This window comes from Leucoraja erinacea, chromosome 21 (genome assembly GCF_028641065.1).
Source record: "Leucoraja erinacea ecotype New England chromosome 21, Leri_hhj_1, whole genome shotgun sequence".
In the NCBI taxonomy this organism is placed as follows: domain Eukaryota; kingdom Metazoa; phylum Chordata; class Chondrichthyes; order Rajiformes; family Rajidae; genus Leucoraja; species Leucoraja erinaceus.
Window position 1 is genome coordinate 36,721,648 of NC_073397.1, and position 26,559 is coordinate 36,748,206.

The window sequence follows — 26,559 nt, forward strand, 5'->3', positions numbered from 1 at the left end:
CGGGCCTGGCCTGTGTTGTATGATTAACGTTCTGTGATTACTGCATGAATAACACGGGAGGCTGTGAAACCGAGATGCATCCTAGCACTTAAGCCTGGTTGTTGTGGGAACAAGATAAATGAGGAAACATGGAACTGCAGGTGCTGATTTACCAAAAAAGACACAAAGTGCTGGAGTAACTCAGCGGGGCAGTCAGCTTCCCTGGAGATTTTTCAGGCCAGGTCCGAAGAAGGATCCCGACCAGAAACGTCACCTATCCATGTACTCTATGGATGTTTCCTGGCCCGCTGAGTTACTCCAGCACTTTGTCTCTTTTTAAGATGAACGAGAAGTTTATAATGATTAGTTTGAATACTCCTGAAGATTGTGATCAATGTTCTTAAATAGTTCAGAAATTTTACTTCTGCACAATGAGGGATCATTTGGAGACACAAGAGACCAGAGTTGGTGGAATTTGAGCAAAACTCAGTGCTGCAAAAGCCCAGCGGGTCAGGGAATGGACAGAAGACACGCCTCCACATTCCTTTTGCATGTTCCTGGCATTTGTGTTTTGCTCAAGATTCCAGCCGTTATTGTGCCTCTAATTCCAGTACTTTGTGTTTTTATTTTGAATATATTTAGTGTGGTGGATTATGTACCATGTGGTCTTGGAGATCGTGTAGGTTTGGATAGATTTACGACTGTACTCTTGTTGGTAAGGGGAGAATATTCCTGCTGATTCCCCGGCACTGATGTGCCCTGTAGATGATGGAAGGGGCTTGGAGAAACACAAAGTAAGCTACTTACTGTGGGCCATCCATCTTCTCAGCAGCCCTCAGAGCAGCGTTAAGTGAAAGGGTGGAATAAAAGCTCACAGCGCTCACAGAGTTGTGAGTCTGTGGAATTCTCTGCCTCAGAGGGCGGCGGAGGCCGTTTCTTTGGATACTTTCAAGAGAGAGCTAGATAGGGCTCTTAAAGATAGCGGAGTCAGGGGATATGGGGGGGAAGGCAGGAACGGGGTACTGATTGGGGATGATCAGCCATGATCATTTGAATGGCGGTGCCGGCTCGAAGGGCCGAACGGTCTACTCCTGCACCTATTGTCTATTGTCCTTTGTCTCATCCCACTGATAAACCTTGTGAGTGTAGAAAGCCAAGATGGTAATCTCCAGTGCAAACAAAATCTTTGGCTCCTGTATCTTCTTCCTGACAGTAGCAGCAAGATGAGATTGTGGTCAGGGTCGTGTGGTCTTTGACAACATTCATTGGATTTTTGAGGCAACGTCTTCTATAGATCCCTTTGATGGTTGAGCGGTCCGTACATGTGGTGGACCAGCGATGTCTAACACTTTCTGAAGCCTCCTTCGTTCCTGGGCATTCAAGTTACTGAACCAGGCTACAATGCAACCACTATATTCCCCACAGTACATCTGTTGGAGTTCAAGAGAGGATTCAGCATTGCAGAATACCATCTAAGCAGAAATACCTTTTGTTCTAGTATCACGCTGAACATCTGTGCATTGACTATATGATGTCAACTCCCAGGCAGAGAAATTGGAGAAATACTTGCTGCATCGATGCCCATAAACCAGAAGGGCAGTAGACAACATTGTCTAAATTTAATGTGAATTCTGAAACTGCCGGCTATGACTTTGCTGTAAAGTGCTTGCTGCATTTATTTAAGGTAGACAAAAATGCTGGAGGCAGCATCTATGGAGCGAAGGAATAGTTGACGTTTCTGGCCGCTGAGTTTCGCCAGCATTTTTGTTTACCTTCGATTTTTCCAGCATCTGCGGTTCCTTCTTAAACTCTGCATTTATTTATGTCATTTACCATGTGTGCAGAACATTTGCGTAATTTTGGGATCTTTCGTAATCGCCTTCTGTTCAGTCGGTCAGTGTCCGGACTCTCACATTGAATGCTCAGTCTTTTTCACCAGGGTAGAGGGTTCTAAAACTAGAGAGCATAGGCTTATGGTGAGAGGGGAGAGATTCAAGAGCGACTTCTTGGGCCAACATTTTCACTCGGAGATCCATCCGTATTGAAGGAGCTGCCTGAGGCAACTATAGAAGTGGATGCAGTTATGACTTCTAAAAGATGTTTGGATGGATATATGGATGGGAAGGGTTTGGAGGGCTATGGGCCAAATGTTGGCAAATGAGACTAGCCCAATAAGCCAACTTGGTTGACATGGGCATAACTTGCTGCATTGATTGGAATCATTTATTCGATTGTTGCACCTTGCCTTGAAAGGTTATTGCAAGATGAATGCAAAAGAATGCTGCTTGCTGCAAACAGACAGTTCAGTGTTTCCAAAGCAGTAGAGTTATTTTTCATACAATGGCCATTAACTAAAATGTACCGGTAGTTAGTAATTATCTGTTGTGAACCAATTTTTCTGATGTATTTCATGAAGTTGTGTCGATTAGACTCATTTATTTGATTGCTACACCTAGCGGTGAGTGTTATTGTGGACTCGAAGGGCCGAAGGGCCTCTTTCTTTGTTGTATCTCTGTGAAGGAAGGAACTGCAGGCGTTGGTCTCAACTGAAGATCAACATGAAAAGCTGGAATAACTCAGCGGGTCAGGCAGCATCTCTGGAGAAATGGAATCGGTGACGTTTTGGGTCGAGACCTTTCTTCAGTAGAAGGCGCTCGACCTGAAACGTCACCTGTCCTTCTCTCCAGAAATACTGTCTGACCCGCTGAGTTACTCCAGCTTTTTGTGTCTATCTTCTTGTATCTCTGTGACTCAAAACGGCCGTGAGCCCTGTAACGTAGTTACCATGGGTCCTTGATATCTCTAGACGTGATTCTGAATCGAGGCATCATTTCGTTAGACTTTCTTCCTTCAACGAATATCGCCAACGTTGGCATTTGTCTGCTTGCTGTTCTTTGGATGTTTCTGATTTATTGGCCGCCTTCACAATCACTATAGGACTTTTTTGTGAGGCACTTCAATGTACAAAATATAATGGCTAATTATGCAGGTAGTCTGTTATCCAGTTCTGTTATCCAGCTTTAGGTCCGAAGATGAATAGCATTCTAAAGGGACCTGCAAATCTTTCAGCATATTCCTGCTTCACTGTATCTGAAACACTAACACTCTTTTTAATATAGATTAGACTGATCTGCATCACTTCAGAACTTATTTCATATTTCTGGCACTTATTTATCGATACTTCTCTTGTATGGTAATTTGTACCATGATGGTGAATATTAATGATCATTTTAATTATTTAATGGTGGTTTTGTTTCAGTTTTATTGAATGTGCTTTGATTTCAAAGCAGACGAAGAATTCATGACAGAATAGAGTTACATTTCTACAGGCTATACAGTTAGCTGTTTTTAATATTTGTGATTTAATGCATTTCAGATACCGTGGGATGCGAATGTGGATGTTTGGTGGCATGAGTTAGTGAAGGGGGCCAGTGATCAATGTGAACCTGAATGGTGTGACGTTGAAGATCCACTCTTTATCCTGTACACCAGTGGATCGACTGGGAAGCCCAAGGTAATCACATTTGAAGCAAAGTCCCAACCCAAAACATCACCTGTCCATTCCCTCCACAGTTGCTGAGTTCCTCCTGCACTTTGCCTTTTCCTCAAGTTTCCAGCACCTGCTGTTCCTTGTCTCCATAACCGTATTGCTCCAGTCCTGCACATCTAAGATGGAGGGGGGGGAGCAATATTAAGAATTGTCCACAAGGAGAGGTCAGACATATTTGGTCGCAAGGGCAGAACTGGCATGTTACAATTCTTTCAAATGTCAAAAATATCTCAACGCTGAACATATGTTGATTTGACCCTGCTGAGTGCAAGAGTCAGGAAGACATGATGCAACTCTATTAGACGTTGGTCAGGCTGCCTTTGGAGTATTGTTGCTGCATTACAGGAAGGATGTGGAGGTTTTTGTGAAGGTCACATAAGAGGTTTACCGGAATATTAAATATATATATAAAATAATGAGAGGTATAGATAAGGTAGACAGTCAGAACCTTTTTCCGTCAGGGTGGAAATGCAAAAGACTAGAGCATTTAGCTTTAAGATGAGAGGGTTAAAGTTTAAAGGAGATATGTGGGGCAGGTAATTTACACAGTGGTGAGTGCCTGGAATGGGCTGCCAGGGGTGGTGGTGGAGGCAGATATGACGAGTTTTTAAAAATGTTTTTCGATATGCAGAGGACTGAGGGATATGGATCATGTGAGGCAGAAGGGCCTTGACCCGAAACGTCACCCATTCCTTCTCTCCAGTGACGCTGCCTGTCCCACTGAGTTACACCAGCATTTTGTGTCTCCGTGCAGGCAGAGATTAGTTTGGCTTGGTGTCTTGTTAGCCACAGATATTGTGGGCCGTGGAGCCTGTTCCCGTGCTGTAATGTTATGTGTTCTATGAACTTGGTGACGTAGTTCATCAAGCCTACTCCTGTTCAGTGACCTTACTGCTTCACCACAGGACACTTCCTCTCCCCAAAGAGCTGTGTAATTACCTGTGAGTGTCATGAAGAAAAAGCAGAGTGAGGATTAAAGTGGGACGTGGAGGAATAGAATGTAGAAATGTGAGAGGATCTAGTTTGTTAGAAACAGGTTTTTTTTAAACGGGTGACAGATTGCAAAGGTGTGTTAAGAGGGTGCTGAGTGTCCTTGTGTGTGAGTCGCAGCGTTTAACATGTAGTAAGCAGTTAGGACCGGCTCGGTCCTGGAGCTGTGGCGGAGGTAGCGGCCGTGGAGACCCGACTCGGCCCCGAAGCTGTGGCGGAGGCAGCGACCACCCGCGGTGTTTGAGCCGTCGCCTCGGCGCAGAGGGAGAACAAAGAGGGAAGAGACAGAGACTTTAAGATTTTGCCTTCCACCACAGTGAGGAGGTGTTTGGTGAACTCACTCTGGTGGATGTTAAATTTGTGTTGATTGTGTGTTTTTGTCATTTTTTAAATTATATGTATGACTGCAGGGAAACAAAATTTTGTTCAAACTGAAAGGTCTGAATGACAATAAACGAATCTAATCTAATCTAATCTAAAAAAAAAAGGAAGGCAGACAGGCAGAGACTCATACGGTACGGAAAGAGGCCCTTCAATCCAACTGTGTCGGAAGGAACTGCAGATGCTACTTATACACCGAAGATGGACACAAAATGATGGCGTAACTTAGCAAGTCAGGCAGCTTCTCTGGCGGGAAGTTGGAGTTGTATATTAACTGGAGTGACAGATTGTGCAGCATTTTATTACAAGTCACTTCAAAGGCAGTGTTGCCTTGAGAGCTGTTTGTTTGATTTCATCAATAATGTAACGGCAAATTTGGCAGATTGCCACTGTAAAATAGTCCTGACGTATGGCCTGGACAGTCGAGCTCTTGTGTTAAGGCAATGCTGACCTCACCTCCCCCTGTCCACTGACATCATGCTGGGCCAAGCCAGCAGAAGATAGTTGTTCTGTCTGTATTAGCATTCATTTAAACCGCGTACACTGCAGCTAGTTTTCACTACAGACTCAACTGTTGCTAGTCATTTTGCTTTGTCTCACCCGTGGCAAACCTATCAAGTACGCTTCAGCAAACTCTCTATCCCAGCCAACTGCCAGCCTCTTTCATAACGAGTTACACCCTTTGTATTCCAATCGTTGCAGTGTGGAACAGTACAGAAGAGGAACAGGCCCTTCAGCCCACAATGTTTGTGCCAAACATGACACCAAGACCAACTCTGATGTAAACCAACACTACATTCTCACTTTACTGACTGTCAGCCCAGTCTCCATCTCCCAAAATCCTGCTTTGTAGTGAATGGGCCTAGGCTTTCTCCTTTGGTTGTAGAATCATGTACACATTTTAGAACATTAATTCCATCAATTATTTTAGTTGCTCAACCAGTACTTACTGCAACTGATCTAAATAGTAACTAGAACATGGTTGGCTAAATTCGCAGCAATGTAGAGCTGCTGCCTCACAGCACTAGAGCCCCAGGTTCGATCCTGACTTTGAGTGATGTCTGTGTAGAGTTTGCACGTTCTCCACCTTGATGACGTGGGTTGTGTTTGACTGCTCCGGTTTCTTCCCCCAGTCTAGAGACACGCAGGGTTGCAGGTTAATTGGTCTCTGGTGTAGCAAGTGGATGGGAAAATAGGAAATGAATGAATAAGTTTATTGGACAAGTATTCACATACAAGCAATTTGCCTTGGTGCTCCGCCTGCAAGTGACAACATGACGCTACGATTCTTTGGGCGACTGAGGAGACTACTCACGACAGTTAGGAATGACACATAAAACATTAAACATTAACGTAGAACTAGTGTGATCGATAGTGTGGACTCGGTAGGCTAAAGAGCCTGTTTCCATTCCGTGCCGTTCAATCGGTCAATTAAAACCCTGCTGAATTACAGAATGCCGGACTAGAGTGTCAAAACTGTCGAACTAATGTATATATTATTGACATACTACCGACAGAACTTTCTTCCCTCCATATTTGTTTAATGAAAGGTCCATAACAATTTGTAATCAAATCTTTTTGCTTTCTTTAAGGGAGTGCTGCATACAATTGGAGGCTATCTACTTTACACTGCCACAACCTTCAAATACGTGTTTAACTACCAGCCCGATGATGTCTATTGGTGTACGGCCGATATTGGATGGGTTACGGGCCATTCATATGTCACTTACGGACCTCTGGCCAATGGTGCTACAAGCGTGATGGTTGGTACCGGAATATCAAGATTGTTTACTGGTCAAATGAACCGCTCCAAACGTTTCACCGAGCACCATGGTCCACCATGGCCTGCTGGATCTCTCGGTTGCTAACTATTTAAACTCCCTTTCCCATTCCACGACTGATCATCTTATCCCGGGCTGCCTCCATTGCCAGAGTGAGGCTGCCCTCAAACTCGAGAAGCAGCACCTCGTATTCCGCTTGTGTAGCCCCCCCCCTCCCTTCCCTGTGCCCCACCGAGATTCACACCCACGTCTCCCCCTCTCCCCGTCCACATATACTCACAATCTGCACCTCCTTTATACTCATCTCACACTTTCTGTCTCTTCCTCTCTGGCCCTTGTCCAGCATCTGCAGTTTCTTCCTATACTAAGTTGTTGGGTCAAAGCCAAACTACACAAAGATTTCAGAAATGTTTCTCTTTATTGTTGTCACGTGTACCCAGGTATAGTGAAAGCTCTATGGGCCTGTCCAACTTACGCAGTTTTTTTGCCGACTGCCAGCACCCGCCATAGGTCCTTGCAGGTTGCCGAAAATTTTCAACACGTTGAAAATCCAGCGGAGACCAGAAAGACGCTACGACTCTTTGGGCGACTAAGGAGACTACTCAAGACCGCACAGGCAACACCCTGGTGACATGTCGCTGGGTGACGCCTGTCTGGTCGTGAGTAGGCACCCAAAGAGACGTACCGTGTTCTGGTCGCATCTGAAGGTTTGCCGACTTATCCAGATTCAACAGGTGCTGGCAGTCGCCGAAAGAGTTGTGTAAGTGGGACAGGCCCGTTATTTTGCATGCTATGCAATCAGGTCAGATGATACTATCCATAAATACAATCAAGCCAAACTATAGCAGAATCAGGACTTTTTGAACCACGATGACCAGTACAAGTAATTGTTTCTGTCTTTTATTTAAATAATGATTTGTCGAACTTTGTTCCAGTTTGAAGGTGTGCCGACTTATCCAGATTCCAGTCGATTTTGGGAGATAATTGATAAATACAAAGTGACGACATTTTACACGGCGCCCACAGCGATCCGATTGTTGATGAAGTACGGAGACGGTCCTGTGAAAAGGTGAGAAGTTTAAAACAAACTTTCCTCATTCTTCTCATCAATTAAATACAAAATTGTCTTGTACAGGCTGAGTGCAGCAGGTAGTGCCACTGAGTCACAGTGCGAGAGGCCTGGGTTCGATCCTGACCTCGGGTGCTGTCGTCTGTGGAGTTTGCACGTTCCTCCCCTTTAACCGCGTGGGTTTTCTCCGGGTGCTCCGTTTCCTCCCACATCCCAAAGACGCGCAGGTTTGTAGGTTAATTGGCCCCGTGTAAATTGCCGCTAGTGTGCAGGGAGTGGATAAGAAAGTGGGAGAACATAGAACTAGGGTGGCGTTTCAGGTCAAGACCCTTTTACAAAACGTTTGTTGCCTGACCCGCTGAGTTCCTTCAGCACTTTATTTTGCTCAAGTTTCCAGCATCTGCAGACCCTCGTGGCGTCAGAATGATGCTGTTTGTTAATTGGATGTGTGGCAGTTCTGTGTTTGAAGTTACACAGCTCATATTGATTTGTTCCCCTTCAGGTTCAGTCGGCAGTCGCTGAAGATCCTTGGAACAGTGGGAGAACCCATAAACCCCGAGGCCTGGCACTGGTACTACAAGGTGATTGGTAACGGGAAGTGCCCCATCATGGACACCTTCTGGCAGACGGAGACTGTGAGTACAAATAGTGCCCGTGTGGCTCCTCGACAGATCATTGAAGGCAGGCTGGAACGGTGGGGTCAGAGCATGATGGTGGGGGTCCGAGCATGACGGTGTGGGTCAGAGCATGACGGTGGGGTCAGGCCAGGACGGTGGGGTCAGGCCAGGACGGTGGGGATCAGGACATGATGGTGGGGGTGGGGGTGGGCCATCAGGAGAACAAACTACATGGTGGGCAATCTCGACTGGAAAACAGGATTGTAAATGTGGACATGTATAACTTCATGACGAAGAGAACAAACTGGACACGTGGAACATTCCTGATTGAAGGCAGGCTGACTGTCCATGTGTAAAACAATATTGATGTTGTGCATTATTACTGACTGAACTTCTATTATTCTGCTCAATGATTTTCAAAGAGAGCAGACTGTTAAGATTGGGGCATGGAATTGGTGGGCTTCCGATTGAAGGCAGGCCTGACTGTAAATACTCATTGTCCATGTGTAACTTCAACTGAATATTGAAGGGAAAATGATGTTGTGCATTATTACTGTGCATTGTAACTTCTATTTTTCTCACTGAATGATTTGTCCTCTGCTCAATGTTGTTATTTTCAGTTTCTCAAGAGAGCGCATGAAGTTTGATCGGAGGAGTACTTGAGGGAAAGCAAGAACGGGTGTGGCATCACGAAGAAGCGGTGTGGAATCACAATATTTGAAGTAAGATAGTAAAGATCACGAGACATCAGTTTATTAGCTTGATCTATATAATGAGGGTGGGAGCGGCGGGCACTTAATCCCTCACCGTAACTCCTCATAAAATACAGATCAAACTTCATACTGGTAAGTACTCGTTTAATCTAACTATTTTACTTCGGAGTCACGTGAGTGATTCCGTGAAGACTTCAAAGGTCTGTGATTTCAAACCGTGTAACAGTTTTTATTTCACTCACTGCCGAAGTTTATGAGGGAGGAAGTGTTATCGTAATCAACCAGTTGATCTGCTTTCAAAAGAAACAGAAAGGTATTTGTTAACAATAACAACATAAAAGAGCTCCTCTGAGCTTAAATTAATATTGCAGTTTGTAATATTCTCCTGCAATTAAATCAGGTTTATCAACGGTTTATAATAAAAAATGTTCTGAACGCGGTTCCCTTGACCATTCTGCTGTATTGAAAATGTGGTCAACCGGGATGTCCATTCGTTCAGCCGCTGATACCAATGCTGCCCTAGTGGAATGGGATTAAATGTATTATTATCTATTCCGGCAGCTTTCGGTACCTGTTTGAGCCACCTTGGAGTGGTTTGGCTCGTACCCCGTCTTGGGTTACTGTGGTTGACCCATAGGCTTTCCTCTCCCTCTAAGATTGTGGGTTGTGTCTATATATAGTAGTAGATGGGTCACCACACTCAACCTGGACTCTGGTGGGTAGGCCCGGAATCCCACCAGTGAATTGGGCGTTCCTGGTCCATATAGCCATATAACGACTACAGCACGGAAAACACAGGCGATCTCGACCCTACTAGTTCGTGCCGAACTCATAATCTCGCCTAGTCCCATATACCTGCGAGTTAGATTTTACCAGACCTAAATATGAACGTGATGCGTCTGGGGTAATCACCATGTTATCCAGTCTGGTTTATGGAGTGACTGGACTCTGTGAGCGTGTACGAGAGCCATAAGCATGAGCGTTTTTTAAAAACATAGATTAAGCAAGCTGAGGGATCTGGCTGGTGCCATCTCTGAGACATGTCAATGTCACACCAATATCCCATACATGGGTATATACCTGGGTGTTTGGGGCTTATATTATAGTTGACCTTCATACCTTCAGTGGATGGGATCCCATGCTCTGCTGACATGCTGTTTTAGATAAGCAGATAAGGCGCTCCATGCTGTATTTACGGCACTGTAACTCACCTTTTAGTCGTGGTGTAGATGTTCCAGGAACTCCAATACGTCAGTGGTTGAATAGTTCGGTATGTTGTCCCTGCGTCGTGGCAGTATTTTACCCATGTTAGCTTTTAGTGACTGTTCGCAGGGATGCCGACATGGTGGTAATGGTTCCTTTGGATAATCCCAGTCCCTGGTAAGGTCTATTCAAACCCTGCACCCAGGAGTTTGATGTTTCCCTGGCATGGGTGGCTTGTGCCTGATACTGGGTTGAGTCAGCAACCATGGTCCACTAGGGGAATCCATAGGTGACTCGCCCACCGTGTCGTGATGAACTGGGAACCATGGCTGTGTAGGCCGGTCGGGCACGTTCAATATCTCGGAGACAGATCCCTCTGTATTGCGAAGTGCCCGTCTGATGAGGCAGAAGGGAGGAAGGCAAAGCAGAAATTCCCCCTTCCAGCGTATAGGCATCTATCGCTGCTGCCTCTAATCTGGTTCCTAAGTCACATACATGGGTTACTGGTGATTCCGTCTTGTGCAACCAAATTGATATCTGGCTTTCAAACTGCTTAATAATTTTAGCAGATATTTAGGGTTTGACATCTATTGAATGTAATCATGGATTTTACCCCGTGACATGGTGTCTCCCACTGTGTTCTAGCTTCCTAGGACATAGGCAGCTGATAGTTAAAATGTCTTTTGACACACCATTGCCAGATTTGTTTGACCAATTTGTTGCACAATAATGATTATTATGCTCCCCATATGGTTGATATAAGCCACCACCATAGTATTATCAATCCGTAACCACATATGTACGTGCTGCATTTGAAATGCATATGCTTTTTAGCCCAATAGGCGATCACCAATCCCAAGTAGTTGATGCCCGGTATGTGTAGTAACGATGTTTGTGAATTGGTCCATCTGTTACCTGTGCTGGATATGGAGTTTAGTTGCTCCCCAGCCTAAAGTACTGGCATCGGTTTTTAATAACCAGGTTGGGATTGGTGATGATAATAGGGCTGAAAACTATGCCAAATATATGTCGCCCACCACCTTAATTGTGATATAGCTTCAGTGGGTACATTCATGATTTGATTATAGTGACCCAAGTACCTTGGCAAAGTAACAGTCATATGGACGGAATTATTATTGAAGCCCAGATAATCCTTGGTAGTTAACGCTTCAATTCTGGTTTATCTGGGCGTGGGATAAACCTCAGCTTTAGGGAGCTGTTTCGTAGCTAGAACTGCTGCCACAGCTAATCCCTTTGTTTCCCCTAATATGAGGATATCATCCAATATATGCCATGATTATGCTTGTTTTCTTAATATTTTCATGGCCATTTATAATAGTTTAGGGCTGAGGTTAGACCATAGGGAATGCTATATGCTCCCATGGTTGCCCTAACCGGGATATCCATTATCCAGGTAAAAAATTTTTAGGTATCTATAATGATCCTAGTGTATGGGTATAAGATAGTTAGCATCTTCCATATCAATGCTCCCCATAGGTATCCTAGGGAGATCAGATGTCTGGCAGTGACAAGAACCCATCTCCATCTTAAAGTGTATATACTCAACAGATTTATTTAGTGATATTAGATCAATGATGATGCTACATTCACCATCTTTTGTAGTTTTGGTGAATATATTCGATACAAATTCCAATGGCTCATGTTTACTCCCATGATCCGTTTAGTAATGAGCCTTTCTAGTTCAGCTTGACCTTCTCACTTCTCTTTTCTTAGAGGGAGAAAATGCCCTTTGGGCGCATTGCTGAACTGGCGGTAATATGCCCAATTTGAATTCGTTTTTATCCTCTAAGACTGTTGAGTATATTTTAGTTATTTGTGACAGCATCCCATGCTTTATCCACAAGTGTAAATGCCCCCCCACGCAGTTAGTAGAACACCCTTGTTTAGTGTAAACGGGAGGAACCAGACTACCTACCTCCATGTTTGTTGTTTTTTTCATGAAGGCGTAGTTTGCTGGTATGCTGGTGCTGTCGGTGGGGCGGCGCATCTTCCCACGGCTCCGCTCTGGGCCCCGTCTAAAAAGAACTTTGGGGGTAAAGTGAAGCGGTCGCCAGGCTTTCACCAGTCCTTGTTTGATTCACTGGTGGATGCCGAGGGGTGCTGCCAGCTGGGTGTTGGATGCGATGTCCTGCTCGTTCCATGGCCTGCCTTCATGAGGCGCACAGGTTTATCTGCCTCTCTTCCCCGCAGCAGCGGTTTGCATAGCCCCATATATTTGGGGTTGCGGGCAGGTCTATATGCACCATTGTTCAGTCGAGTATCCCAAATTTGGGAACATCTTAGGCGTCAGCACCCTGGTAGTGCAATGGGATAGTCTCATCCTGGGAGAGTATAATCCGTGGAAAAGGCGAGCAAAGGCGGTAACATCTTGACCCTTCTGTAGAATTCGCTGCTTGTCTGCGAGTCTGCTGACCCAGCTGCCTGCGGATTTGCCTCTGGAAAGGCCTGCTCCTGCAGGACTTTTGTTGGGAAGATGGTCGCGTGGAGGAGCCATGTAGTGGCCCACGACACCCAGTAGCTCTTCCTGATCCTGCTCCCCTGGCATACTGCTGTTCTCGTCCGCCTGCCCAGCGTTTAAGCCAGCCCAGCCCTGGCCTCCTTAGCTAGCCTCAAAAGAGGGAGCAAAAGGGTGTGCTAAATTGGAGGAGGCATAGCTCAAACTCCGCTGTTGCATCAATCCCTTGACAAGGGAGATGGCTAGTGCAATAGCACTGGGGTAGGAGTCAGCTCCCTTGGCATTCAGCCAGTGCCCCTTTTCTCCTGGAGGTGAACTCCATGACCTCCTCTGGCTTGGGGAGACAGACATACTTATTTTGCCTTCTCCAACCTGTTCCAGTTTTGGAGGAAGTTGGCTCCTGTGGAACCTGTAAATTGGTAAGATTTCCCCTTACCTGCATGTAGAGGCTGCCTGCCGTTTTCCAGGCGGCATTGTGGCGGTTCCCGGGCGGTGATTCTCCTGGTCAGGAGTCTGCAGGGCTGCTGGTCGGGTTTTTTAAACTTCCCGCCGGTCCGCCGCTGTTACCAAACAGCTGTTCAGCGGACCGGTATAGCGCAGCTCCTTGCAGCGGTCCGCAGCGTTTGCGGTCCGGGTAGCGCTTTTTCCCCGTCCACTGTCGGCTCCACGCTGGAGTCGAAACGGGGGCCGCTCACCATGCCTCTCTACTTTGCTCCCCCTGGAGCAAAAACCACAAGGCCCGATTAAGGTAAGTACTTACCTCTCGTTCCTTGGATGCGGGAGCTAGCCCGACTCCCGCTGGCCGCGTTGCACAGCTGTGCGATAATGCCGCATGCGCAGTACCTGCTGGGTTCTTCACGGAATCACTCACGTGACTCCGAAGTAAAATTGTATGTGCTGCCCCTGAATAATGAAATTCTTACTCGCTGCCGTTTGCAGGCCCATTAATGTAATAACATGCAAATAAATATAATAATTGTGCAATAAATCAGTAATACTAGATAATGGGATCAAAGTGCAAAAACCGAAGTTTGTAGTTGCAACTAAAATCAAGTCCATATTAGCTCATGGTTGCTGAGGTAGGAATGCATCAGTGGAGAGCAATGGGCAGATGATGTTTTGGGCCCATAATGGTGCAAAACTAAAACCTGTTGTGCAATCAACCCATCGAGGACCATAAATTGTGGTTAGTGGTGTGCAGTGCTCCAGAGCCTGGCGGTTGCTGGTCTCTAAACCCCTTTACAAATCTCCTGATGATGTTCCAGGCTTTGTTCGACCAGCTGCGTTCCTACAATTGCGTAATCTACTTGCTCGTTATTTACATTGCGCAATTGTGCTGCACAGGAAATTTGGCAATCAAATTATTTAAATGTACATTTCCTTTGATTTAAAAATAAGTTTTAGATTGGCAGAAAAAAAATTGCATGAAATTATTTAAGCTTAAAAGAGGCCAGATAACGATAGTCCATTAACGGGGTGAGTTCTAGAAAATATCACACAACTGATGCTCTCCAACTATTGTACGATCTGTTTGTTTGCTCACTTTCAGCTGTGGTTGTTGGCTCTTTGCCTGTGAAATGGATAATGTGTTCCTTGTTCCTTAGGGTGGTCACATGTTAACTCCTCTCCCAGTTGCCATTCCACTGAAGCCAGGATCAGCTGTGAGTAACTTGTCAATGATCAACTTGGACAGAAAATGGTTTGGTTTAGTTTATTATCACGTGCACCAAGGTACAGTGACAAGCTTTTGTTGCGTGCTAACCGGTCAGCGGAAGGACTGTACATGATTACAATCGAGCCATTCACAGTGTACAGTCAAGTCAAGTCAAGTTTATTTGTCACATACACATACGAGATGTGCAGTGAAATGAAAGTGGCGATGCTCGCGGACTTTTGTGCAAAAGACAAACAACAAAACAACCAAACAAATTATAAACACAATCATAACACACATATTCTTTTACATAATAAATAATGGAAGGAAAAACGTTCAGTAGAGTTAGTCCCTGGTGAGATAGGCGTTTACAGTCCGAATTGCCTCTGGGAAGAAATTCCTTCTCAACCTCTCCGTTCTCACCGCATGGCAACGGAGGCGTTTGCCTGACCGTAGCAGCTGGAACAGTCCGTTGCAGGGGTGGAAGGGGTCTCCCATGATTTTATTTGCTCTGGAGTTGCACCTCCTGTTGTATAGTTCCTGCAGGGGGGCGAGTGAAGTTCCCATAGTGCGTTCAGACGAACGCACTACTCTCTGCAGACGCATGATAAAGGGAATAACGTTTATTGCTAGAAAAGCCAATGAATTCCGATCAAAGATAGTCCGAGGGTCTCCAATGAGGTAGCTAGTAGTTCAGCACTGCTCTCTGGTCGTGTCATGATGGTTCAGTTGCCTGATGAAACTGGGATGACAAAATGCGGTTGTGTGTGATCTGCATTCACCAATTCTGTGGCATTTCACATGCACAAAAGGTTTTGGCAATTTGCTTTATTTCTCCATGTCATGATCTGAGGCAACAGATCATGGCTTCAAAATGATAAACGCTTCATCAAATTTTAACATAGCATACAATAGACAATAGGTGCAGGAGTAGGCCATTCGACCCTTCGAGCCAGCACCACCATTCAATGTGATCATGGCTGATCATCCCCAATCAGTACCCCGTTCCTGCCTTCTCCCCATATCCCCTGGCTCTGCTATTTTTAAGAGCCCTATCTAGTTCTCTCTTGAAAGCATCCAGAGAACCTGCCTCCGCCGCCCTCTGAGGCAGAGAATTCCACAGACTCGCCACTCTCTGTGAGAAAAAGTGTTTCCTTGTCTCCGTTTTAAATGGCTTACTCCTTATTCTTAAACTGTGGTCCCTGGTTCTGGACTCCTCCAACATCGGGAACATGAGTCCAGAACCAGGGGCCACAGTCTTAGAATAAAGGGGAGGCCATTTCAGACTGAGGTGAGGAAAAAGTTTTTCACCCAGAGAGTTGTGAATTTGTGGAATTCCCTGCCACAGAAGGCAGTGGAGGCCAAATCACTGGATGGATTTAAGAGAGAGTTAGATAGAGCTCATGGGGCTAGTGGAGTCAAGGGACATGGGGAGAAGGCAGGCACGGGTTATTGATTGGGGACGATCAGCCATGATCGCAATGAATAGGACAATAGGCCAGTGGTTGTGAAGGCAGATATAATAGAGGCATCCAAGAGGCTTTTAGATAGGCGTATATATTTGGGGGGCATTAAGGAATATGCATCACTTGGAAATAACTCGGCATCATGTTCTGCTGGGACATTGCAGGCTGAAGTTTCATTAGAGTTTTTATCAAAATGATGATAGATCTCTTAAATTGTAATCTCTAATGTATATAATAAATTCTCTTTCAGACTTTTCCCTTCTTTGGTGTGGTTCCTGCCATTCTTAATGAATCAGGAGAAGAATTGGAAGGGGAGGCTGAAGGCTACCTGGTATGAAGGACTGTAGCTTTTGCTGCATTATAATTGCATCTTAAACTCTTCTCTCCCGCTGTCCCTTGTTGTTGGTGATGATGCACTTCTACTCCAGGGTCAACTCTGGGTGTCTGATGAGATTGTCTGAGACCCAGAGTCTTGTGCAGAGGTGGGGCGATGAGCTCTTGATGGGATGGGTGGGTTGGTGAGAACTTTGGCATGAAGAGTGTTGCCTCTGATGTTTGTGGTTAATACCCAACACATGGACTTGGTTTTCAGGGGTGCCTGAATGTTTGGAACGCTGAAGAAGGGTCTCCACCTCAATCGTTACCCACTCCTCGTCTCCAGAGATGCTGCCTGTCCCGCTGAGTTACTCCAGCACACTATGTCTATTTTTGTGCCTATATGTTCTTTAAAATTATAAATGGACTGGACAAGCTAGATGCAGGAAAAATGTTCCCAATGTTGGGCGAGTCCAGAACCAGGGGCCACCGTCTAAGAATAAAGGGGAGGTCATTTAAAACTGAGATGAGAAAAAACTTTTTCACCCAGAGAGTTGTGAATTTGTGGAATTCCTTGCCACAGAGGGCAGTGGAGGCCAAGTCACTGGATGGATTTAAGAGAGAGTTAGATAGAGCTCTAGGGGCTAGTGGAGTGGAGGGTTATGGGGAGAAGTAAGGCACGGGTTATTGATAGGGGACGATCAGCCATGATCACAATGAATGGCGGTGCTAGCTCGAAGGGCTGAATGGCCTCCTCCTGCACCTATTGTCTATGTTTCTATGTTTGGAGAGATTGTAGACCAGGGAGTGAACACAAAATCTTTATTTACTAAGTGTGGTGGGGAGCGTTTTTCAGAAGCTGGACTGTGTACATTTTGAGTGTAAAACCTTTGCAGCCTTCCTCAAGAAGCATGAATGCAAAGTCCATGCTTGGTGCTTGGAATGTGAAGATTGATATCCGAGCTTCGCTTCCGTCTCCCTCCATCAGGGGGCGGCCATGTCACTCTTGTGTTAGAGAGATTTTGTTTATTGACAAATGTTGTTAATCCTTGTTCAAGCAAAATTTCAATTAGTTTAGTTTAGAGATACAGCGCGGAAACAGGCCCTTCGGCCCACCGGGTCCGTGCCGACCAGCGATCCCCGCTCATTAACACTATCCCACACACGGGACAATTTTTACATTGACCAAGCCAATTAACCTACAAACCTGCACGTCTTTGGAAGGTGAGAGGAAACAAAAGGTCTTGGAGATAAACCAGGCAGGTCACGGGGAGGACGTACAAACTCCGTACAGACAGCACCCGTAGTCGGGATTGAACCAGGGTTTCCGGCGCTGCATTCGCTGTAAGGCAGCAACTCTACCGCTGCGCCATCGTGACCGCCCGCTAATTCTAAAGCAATTAAATACAGGGCCCTAAAGAGACCACACCTGGAGTATTGTGTGCAGTTTTGATCCCCTAATTTGAGGAAGGACATTCGTACTATTGAGGGAGTGCAGCGTAGGTTTGCAAGGCTAATTCCAAGGATGGCGGGACTGTCATATGCTGAGAGAATGGAGCGGCTGGGCTTGTATACTCTGCAGTTTAGAAGGATGAGAGGGCATCTTATTGAAACATATAAGATTATTAAGGATTTGGACACGCTAGAGGCAGGATACATGTTCCCGATGTTGGGGGAGTCCAGAATCAGAGGCCACAGTTTAAGAATAAGGGGTAAGCCATTTAGAACGGAGACGAGGAAACACTTTTTCACACATAGTTGTAAGTCTGTGGAATTCTCTGCCTCGGAGGGCGGTGGAGGCTGGTTCTCTGGATACTCTCAAGAGAGAGCTAGATAGGGCTCTTGAAGATAGCGGAGTCAGGATATATGGGGAGAAGGCAGGAACGGGAACTGATTGGGGTTAATCAGCCATGATCACAATGAATAGTGGTGCAGGCTCGAAGGGCCGAATGACCTACTCCTGCACCTATTGTCTATTATCTTTGTGATATTTTACATCAAAATGAGTTGTTTAAAATATTTCTGCCAATGAAAGTGGACCGTATTCCTTCACGCAAGTTATGATTGAAACTTCTTCCTACACAGGTATTCAAAAAGCCTTGGCCATCCATAATGCGTACCGTCTATGGTAACCATGAACGTTTTGAAGACACCTATTTTAAAAAGTTTCCTGGATATTTCGTCACCGGAGATGGTGAGTTGTTTCAACCAAACTCGTGACGAATATTTGAACAGGAGTATATTCGTTAAAAGTGTAGCTGGTTATTTATCTCATTGCTACTTGTGTGATTTTGTACACTCTGGAGTTTAGAAGGATGAGAGGGGATCTCAATGAAACATATGATTGTTAAGGGCTTGGACACACTAGAGGCAGGAAACATGTTCCCGATGTTGGGGGAGTCCAGAATTGGGGGCCACAGTTTAAGAATAAGGAGTAAGCCATTTAGAACGGAGACGAGGAAACACTTTTTCTCATACGAGAGTGGTGAGTCTGTGGAATTCTCTGCCCACGAGGGCGGTGGAGGCCAGTTCTCTGGATGCTTTCAAGAGAGAGCTAGATAGGGCTCTTGAAGATAGCGGAGTCAGGGGATATGGGGAGAAGGCAGGAACAGGGTACTGATTGGGGATGGTGGTGCTGGCTCGAAGGGCCAAATGGCCTGCTCCTGCACCTATTGTCTATTGCTGTGTGAATCTTAGTTGCGATATTCCCCATGGCAATGAAAATAACGGTTTCACAATCACACCGACATAAGGCAGAAGTTTCCTGCCCGCAGCAAAAGCAAGTGAAGAGGAGATTGGACACATGTGCATGCTCATGCATGGTTTAGATCAGGTACATTGGCTTAGAGATTGTAAATGCAGATTTAAAGTTTGGGCAAATAATTCATAGAGGAGTGAAGATATTTTTTAACTCGTTGCAGTTATAATCTAGAATTTGCTATAAACAGAATGAATTGCAGGACCACGAGGAAAGAGCAGATAACTTGAAAGGATGGGATTGTTGTACTAGGAGCTAGCACAGATATGATGGGCCAAAGGACGTCCTATGCCAATACAACACTACGATCCTTATATATTTCCTGAGAAGATAAGTGAATTTTTGCTTAGTTTAGAGATGCAGCATGGAACAGGCCCTTTGGCCCACCTAGTTCATACTAGTTTTATGTTGTCCCACTTTCTTCTCCACTCCCTACACACTTGGGGGAATTTGCAAAGGTCAAATAACCTACAGACCCACACCTCTGGGATGTGGGAGGAAACCAGAGCACCCAGAGGAAATCCACACGGTCACAGGGAAAACATGCAAACTCCACCTGGACAGCAGCCGGGGTCAGGATTGATCCCGTGTGAGTCGGCAGCCCTACCCGCTGCGCCACTGTGCCACCCTTTGCATTCTTTGCCGCTCGGTCGATTTTTAGTGATGCAAGATTTAAAAAAAAAAAAAACATTAGCTTCTAATACTTAATCTGCATTCTGAATCGCTGTACAAAATGTGTAAACATATTAACATTTAAATTCCTGTGTTTTGACGGACAGGTTGCAAAAGAGATAAAGATGGGTATTACTGGATCACAGGAAGGATCGATGACATGCTGAATGTATCTGGTAAGACTTGTCGACTACATACCTTCTTCACCATGGGGCAAATCCTTTGTGATTGAGGTTGATCCCCGATGGGGAGGGAGGTGGCTGGTGAGGCCAATGTGGGACTCAGGGGGGCTGCCGGAGGATATGTTTGATGGGGCAGATGGGGGTCATTTGGGATGTGCTGGGCAACTCTTGTCTTTACTCTGGCCTTTGTAGTTTAATTGCTGTTGTTTTAGCTGCTTCAACGACCTCCTGTGGCAGGTATTTCATATAGTCTCCGCCCTTCATGTGGGAAAAATTGCCATAGATTCCCAAAAATCTTTCCCCTCACTTTAAACCTATGTCACCTGATTCTTGATGATCCCACTCTGTGCATTCACCCTGTCTATTCCCCTCATGGTTGAAGACACCTCCATTAAATCACCCCTCAGCCTGGTCTGCCCACCCTTTCCAAATAGCTCAGGCGTTTGAGTCCCTGCAACATTATTGTAAATCTTCTCTGCCCTCTTTCCAGTTAAACAACAATTTAACTGGTTTGAAGAAATGTCTCGACTCAAAATATCACCCATTCCTTCTCTCCAGAGATCCTCCTGCCTGTTGCCGCTGAGTTTATCAACAATTTAACTGGAGTTATTGGTTTGATCTGCTGCAGGTCCCAGGTTGCAGAAGCAGTGTGAAGCCTATCCCCACTGTCTAGACTGCAGCGTTCGCAGTAATGTGCAAAATGTCAACCACGCAGCCAGCTATGCAACCCATTTCCTGGAAATTCCTCCAGGGATTCTCTGGAATAGGCAGCTGTGCCTGTGGTGTAAATACTCGGTGTGATGTCTGCCAGTCCTCAATGAACAAGAGCTGCAGGGCACCTCAGGGAAACTCCAAGAAAATTATTGGGCATTGGGACATTAAATTGGAAAAGCTGCAGAAATGATACATTATGTCATGAGAAGGTTTTGGTTTGTTATTGACGCGTGTACCGAGGTACAGTGGAAAAACTGTTTCCTATGCTGCCCAATCAGATAACAAGTGTGTAAGAAAGAACTGCAGATGCTGGTGAAGTCGAAGGTAGACACAAAATGCTGGAGTAACTCAGCGGGTGAGGCAGCATCTCTGGAGAAAAGGAATAGGCGACGTTTCAGACGAGACCCTTCTTCAGACTGATGTCAGGGGAGAGGGTAGGACAAAAAAAAAAGTGGGCGGAGACAGTGGGAATAGTGGGAGAACTGGGAAGGGGGAGGGGAAGGAGAGAAAGCAAGGGCTACCCTAACAGCCTCCTCCCTCCCCCCCAACACTGGGGTAAGGAGAGGATGAGAGGTAGGTGGGAGGGTAAGGGATCGAGGGACAGCTGGGCCTCCTCCATTGTCAGAGTGAGGCCCAGCACAATTTGGAGGAACAGCACCTCATATTTTGCTTGGGCAGTTTACACCCCAGTGGTATAAACATTGACTTCTCTAACTTCAGATTCCCCTTGCTTTCCCCTTCCATCCCCTCCTCTGACATCAGTCTGAAGAAGGGTCTCAACCCGAATCGTCCTTTTCTCCAGAGATGCTGCCTCACCCGATGAGTTACTCCAGCATTTTGTGTCTACCTTCAGTCATAAGCAGAACGTGCAAACTCCAGCCAGTCAGCATCCGAGGTCTGGATTGAATGCAGGTCTCAGGTGCTGTGAGGCAGTGGCTCCACCAGCTGCGCGCTGTGCTGCCCTATCGTGATATTGTTCATAGCCAACACAAGCGAACAAAGTGTTAACTGTTGATGCTGCTTGCAGGGCACCTGCTGAGCACTGCTGAGGTGGAGTCGGCATTAATCGAACACCCTGCCATCGCGGAAGCTGCTGTTGTCAGCCACCCCCACCAAGTGAAAGGGGAGTGCCTCTACTGCTTTGTCACGCTGAGGGATGGACATGAATTCACCAAGACGCTGGTCACCGAACTAAAAAACCAAGGTAATGGCAGTCAATGGAACAATAGACAATAGGTGCAGGAGTAGAGGCCATTCGGCCCTTCGAGCCAGCACCGCCATTCAACGTGATCATGGCTGATCATCCCCAATCAGTACCCCGTTCCTGCCTTCTCCTCATATCCCCCGACTCTGCTATCTTTTAGAGCCCTATCTAGCTCTCTCTTGAAAGTATCCGGGAGAACCTGCCTCCAACGCCCTCTGAGGCAGAGAATTCCACAGACACACAACTCTCTGTGAGAAAAAGTGTTTCCTCGTCTCCGTTCTAAATGGCTTACTCCTTATTCTTAAACTGTGGCCCCTGGTTCTGGACTCCCCCAACATCAGGAACATGTTTCCTGCCTCTAGCCTGTCCAAACCATTAACAATCTTATATGTTTCAATAAGATTGCCTCTCATCCTTCTAAACTCTAGAGTGTACAAGCCGAACCGCTCCATTCTCTCAGCATATGACAGTCCCGCCATCCCGGGAATTAACCTTGTAAACCTACTCTGCACTCCCAAACTGCAGCAGAGGATACACGCTCCTCTTACACAAAACATAGAACAGTATAGCGCAGGAGGAGGCCCTTCGGCCCACAATGTCCGTGCCAAACACGATGGCGAGTTAAAACTAATCTCTGCGTGATTCAACCCGTGCATAGCCACATGCCTATCCAAAAGCCTCTACAGGGCACTATCGTATCTGCCTCCAATGGCAGTGTGTTCCAGGCACCAGTTCACAGACAATTTGTGTGTAAAAAAAACTAGTCCCGCGCGTCCCCTTTAAACCTTGCCTCCCTCACCTCGAGACAATGCCCTCCAGACTTTGATATTCTTTTTTTTTCTCTTAAATTTGTATTGATTTTTCACAGAGATATATACAAAACAGTGCAACACCATCACCATAAATAAAACAAAATAAGAAAAACAATCAAATACAAAAATAGATAGGGGGAAAAAAAAAGTAAATAAATTAAAAAATGGAATAAGACCGTGAGGTTCACTTACCCAATTGAAAAAAAACGTTCCATTGATTAGTTATCTGGCGACATTTCAATATTCACACAAACATACCATCTAGTTCTATGTTACACAGTCTTCCCATATCTAGCTCGGCATTTGTCTAGTTGGTGTTGTGGCTCAGATAAACGTTCCATTTTCCCACAGATCTTCTCGAATGAATTCTCATTGACTCACAAGGGTTATGTCAGTTTCTCCATAATAAAGATCAGACTTTGATATTTACACTCTGCCCTATCTATGCCTCTCATAATTCCACAAACTTCTCTCGGGTCACAACCCCCAACGCTCAGAGAAAACAATCCAGCCTCTCCTTATGCCTAGAGCCCTCTAATCCAGGCGGCATTCTGGTTTGCCTCTCCAAAGCCTCCACATTCTTCCTGGAGTGGTGTGACTGTAGGCAGTAGTCCATTCATAGGGTCAAACACGCGCGCACACACACGCACACACACACACACACGCACGCACACATACACACACACACAGGTCACCGTTCATGTTTGAAAATCATAGACTTTTAACGGAGATTGATTATTTAGGGGCTTGTGTATGTTTATTTCCATTTGCCCTTTCCTCTCTGCACCCTGCTTGCATCTCCACCCTCCCCACCCACCTATATCCTTACCTCAAGCTTCACAATTCACACCCCTTCTATCCAATCTCACATCTTATGAAACATGGACTTTTCAGGTTGGGATCCCTCCTTCGTCCAATCAGTCCATGTCCATTCTCTCCACAGATTGCCCTACGGCACGGAAACAGGCCCTTCGGCCCAACTAGCCCATGCCGACCAAGATGCCCCATCTATACTAGTCCCACCTGCCCGCATTTGGCATATATCCCTCTAAACCTTTCCACTCCCTGAACTTGTCCAAATACCTTCTAAATGGTCTAGTTACTGCCTCAACTGGCAACCTGTTCCATTTCACCACCAGCCTCTGAGTGAAAAAGTTTCCCTGGGGTTCCTATTAAATCTTTCTCCTCTCACAAACTTTTGTCCTCTGGTTCTTGATTCCCCTACTCGGGGTAATGGTGAATTTACCCAATCAATTCCCCACATGATCTTGTATACCTCCATAAGATCATCCCTTATCCTCCTGCATTCCAAGGCATAAAGGCCTAGTCTGCCTAACCCCTCGCTATACGCAGGCCCACAAGTCCTGGCAACATCCTCGTAAATATTTTCTGCACACTTTCCAGCTTAACAACATGCTTCCTATAGCAGGGTGACTAAAACTGAACACAACACTCCCTGTGCGGCCTCACCAACATCTTGTACATCCGTAACATGACCCTGCAACTTCTATACTCAATACCCTGACGGATGAAGTCAATGTACTGGAAGCTTTCTTGATCACCCTAACGACCTGTTATGCCACTTTCAGTTAAAGATGTACACGCACTCCAAGATTTCTCAGGTCGACTATGCTCCCAGGGTCCAGCTCTTCACTGTGATAGGCCCACCCTGGTTTGACTTCCCAAAGTGCAACCTCTCACATTTATCGGCATTGAACTGCATTAACCATTCGTCAGCCCACTTGTCCAATTGGCTTGTTGTAATTTTTGATAACTATCTTTGCTATTTACGATACCGCCCACTTTAATGTCAATAGACAATAGGTGCAGGATTAGGCCATTCGAGTCAGCACCGTCATCTGCAAATTTGCTAATCAGGCCTTCTACATTCTCATCCGAATCGCTGATATTAATCCACAAACAGCAATGGGCCCAGCACTGAACCCTGAGTCACCCCACTAATTTCTGCCTGACCTGCTGAGCTCCTCCAGCACTGTGTCTTACGCTCAAGATTGCAGCGTCTGCAGTTTCTTGTGTCTCAATTTTCATGACATTTTATTTTGAACATTGCAGTTCGAGAAAAAATAAGTCCTATTGCTACTCCAGATTACATACAAAACGCACCTGGATTGCCCAAAACTCGTTCTGGTATGGTATATATTTATAAATATGTTAAATCCATTCATTCATTGTTTGATAAATTAAACTGGCACTAAGTTTTTAATCCTTGTTTTAAAGGTAAAATTATGAGACGTATTCTGAGAAAAATCGCCAGAAATGAGAAGGATCTTGGAGATATATCAACTCTTGCAGATGAATCTGTGGTAACCGAACTCGTCAGCAACAGATGTAAAACCACTTAAAACAGATTTATGCTTATTCAGTTTACACTGATATGCATCACTTGTAATTTACTAAATATATATCTGCGCTTATGGGGGGAGGGAAGCAAACCAGATCTATGGTGGGGAAAAAACTGAGTCTAAAAGACCAGAAGAGATAATTGTATAGATAATGGTGGAAAAATAATTGATTTGAGGGATATTGTTGTGCTACATGTTCATGGGGAACTTCACTAAGCAGTACTTTTTGCAACAATTCTGATTAACTTTCAACAACATTTTTTTAATACTGCAATATTTTAAATGTTTTATTTGCATTGTGCTGTCTGTATTTTATATTAAAAAAAAAGTCCTTTGCTTTGAGTACAGTATAATAATCAAACATTCCAAGGTATTGTGAACAAAACTTTTTAGAAAATGACCTTTCTGTTCTAATACCGAAACAGATGAGAATAGGTATTTTATCTTTGTTGAGTACAACAAAAAAAAGCATTGTACATTATTTCCTTTCACAGTCTGCGATGAGTTACAATTCATTCTTTTTAATTGGATTGTTGACCATTGATGGAAGATAATTTGTAATCTTTTAAAAATATATATCTTGGACATATGGTGGGGGGGGCATAACATAGGATTATTTCTTCAATCCTAGGATTTAGTTCCCATACTACTTGTGGTAATCATGGAATTCCTGTTTTCTTACTGGATATGAATTTGAAACAGATAAACCAACTTTAAGTGGTTCGATTGGACATGCAGAATATTAATTATACACCATATTTTATATTGAAGATAGTGTGTATTTATGTTTGCAGATTATATTGTACCTTGCACTAGTCTCTGGCACTGCTTTAACTGATGAATGTGGTAGTAACAAGTATGCTGCAATTAAAGTTTTTTTTTTGTACATGTCCAGTATCTCATTTTATTCTCACAAGACGTAAGGGTAAAAATACAAAGTCAGCATTTGAAGACTGTCTCTAATTGTCCCAGGGAAAAGCATTGGAGAGCTTTCAGGGAATTCTTGAGTTACTGATGTGAATTTTGTGGGTTCTATACACTCATTTAAAACCGATACAAGTTGCTTGTGAAACAAATCAGGCAGATGAAGCCAGAGCCAGAGATTTGTCAGCATTTATTGCCAATGTCACACAGTAAAGAAAATGTTTAAAATTAATAATTTAATAAATCTGAAACGTGCACATGTGGTAAGTCAATAGACAATAGGTGCAGGAGTAGGCCATTCGGCCCATCGAACCAGCACTGCCATTCAATGTGATCATGTCTGGTCATCCCCAATCAGTACCCCGTTCCTGCCTTCTCCCCATCTCCCCTGACTCTGCTATCTTTAAGAGCCCTATCTAGCTCTCTCTTGAAAGTATCCAGAGAACTGGCCTCCCCTGACTCTGTCTCAGTTCTCTGAGATACTTTCCAGACTCACAACTCTGTGAGAAAAAGTGTTTCCTCATCTCTGTTCCAAATGGCTTACCCCATATTCTTAAACCGTGGCCCCTGGTTCTGGACTCCCCCAACATTGGGAACATGTTTCCTGCCTCTAACGTGTCCAAACCCTTAACAATCTTATATGTTTCAATAAGATCCCCTTAGTCATTCCTCTACTCCCTCACACCCATCCCCAATATACAATACCGATTATTGCTCTAAGAAAAAATAACTCAGC

The 26,559-nt window shown here is 45.0% G+C and overlaps 1 protein-coding gene across 2 annotated transcripts in view; it reads left to right on the top strand.

The window, feature by feature from the left end:
• The window catches only part of acss2 (acyl-CoA synthetase short chain family member 2), a 43,526-nt gene extending 17,745 nt beyond the window's left edge, over positions 1 to 25,781 (top strand). For both annotated transcript variants that reach the window (XM_055652686.1, XM_055652687.1), the window contains 11 exons: positions 3,356 to 3,493; positions 6,493 to 6,663; positions 7,617 to 7,750; positions 8,253 to 8,385; positions 14,364 to 14,420; positions 16,130 to 16,210; positions 18,280 to 18,388; positions 19,732 to 19,800; positions 21,548 to 21,724; positions 24,610 to 24,684; positions 24,775 to 25,781. In XM_055652686.1, coding sequence (XP_055508661.1) covers positions 3,356 to 3,493; positions 6,493 to 6,663; positions 7,617 to 7,750; positions 8,253 to 8,385; positions 14,364 to 14,420; positions 16,130 to 16,210; positions 18,280 to 18,388; positions 19,732 to 19,800; positions 21,548 to 21,724; positions 24,610 to 24,684; positions 24,775 to 24,899 — 1,269 coding nt within the window. In that variant the 3' untranslated portion in view covers positions 24,900 to 25,781. The remainder of the gene's footprint in view (positions 1 to 3,355; positions 3,494 to 6,492; positions 6,664 to 7,616; positions 7,751 to 8,252; positions 8,386 to 14,363; positions 14,421 to 16,129; positions 16,211 to 18,279; positions 18,389 to 19,731; positions 19,801 to 21,547; positions 21,725 to 24,609; positions 24,685 to 24,774) is intronic.
• The last annotated feature ends 778 nt before the right edge of the window (positions 25,782 to 26,559 follow it).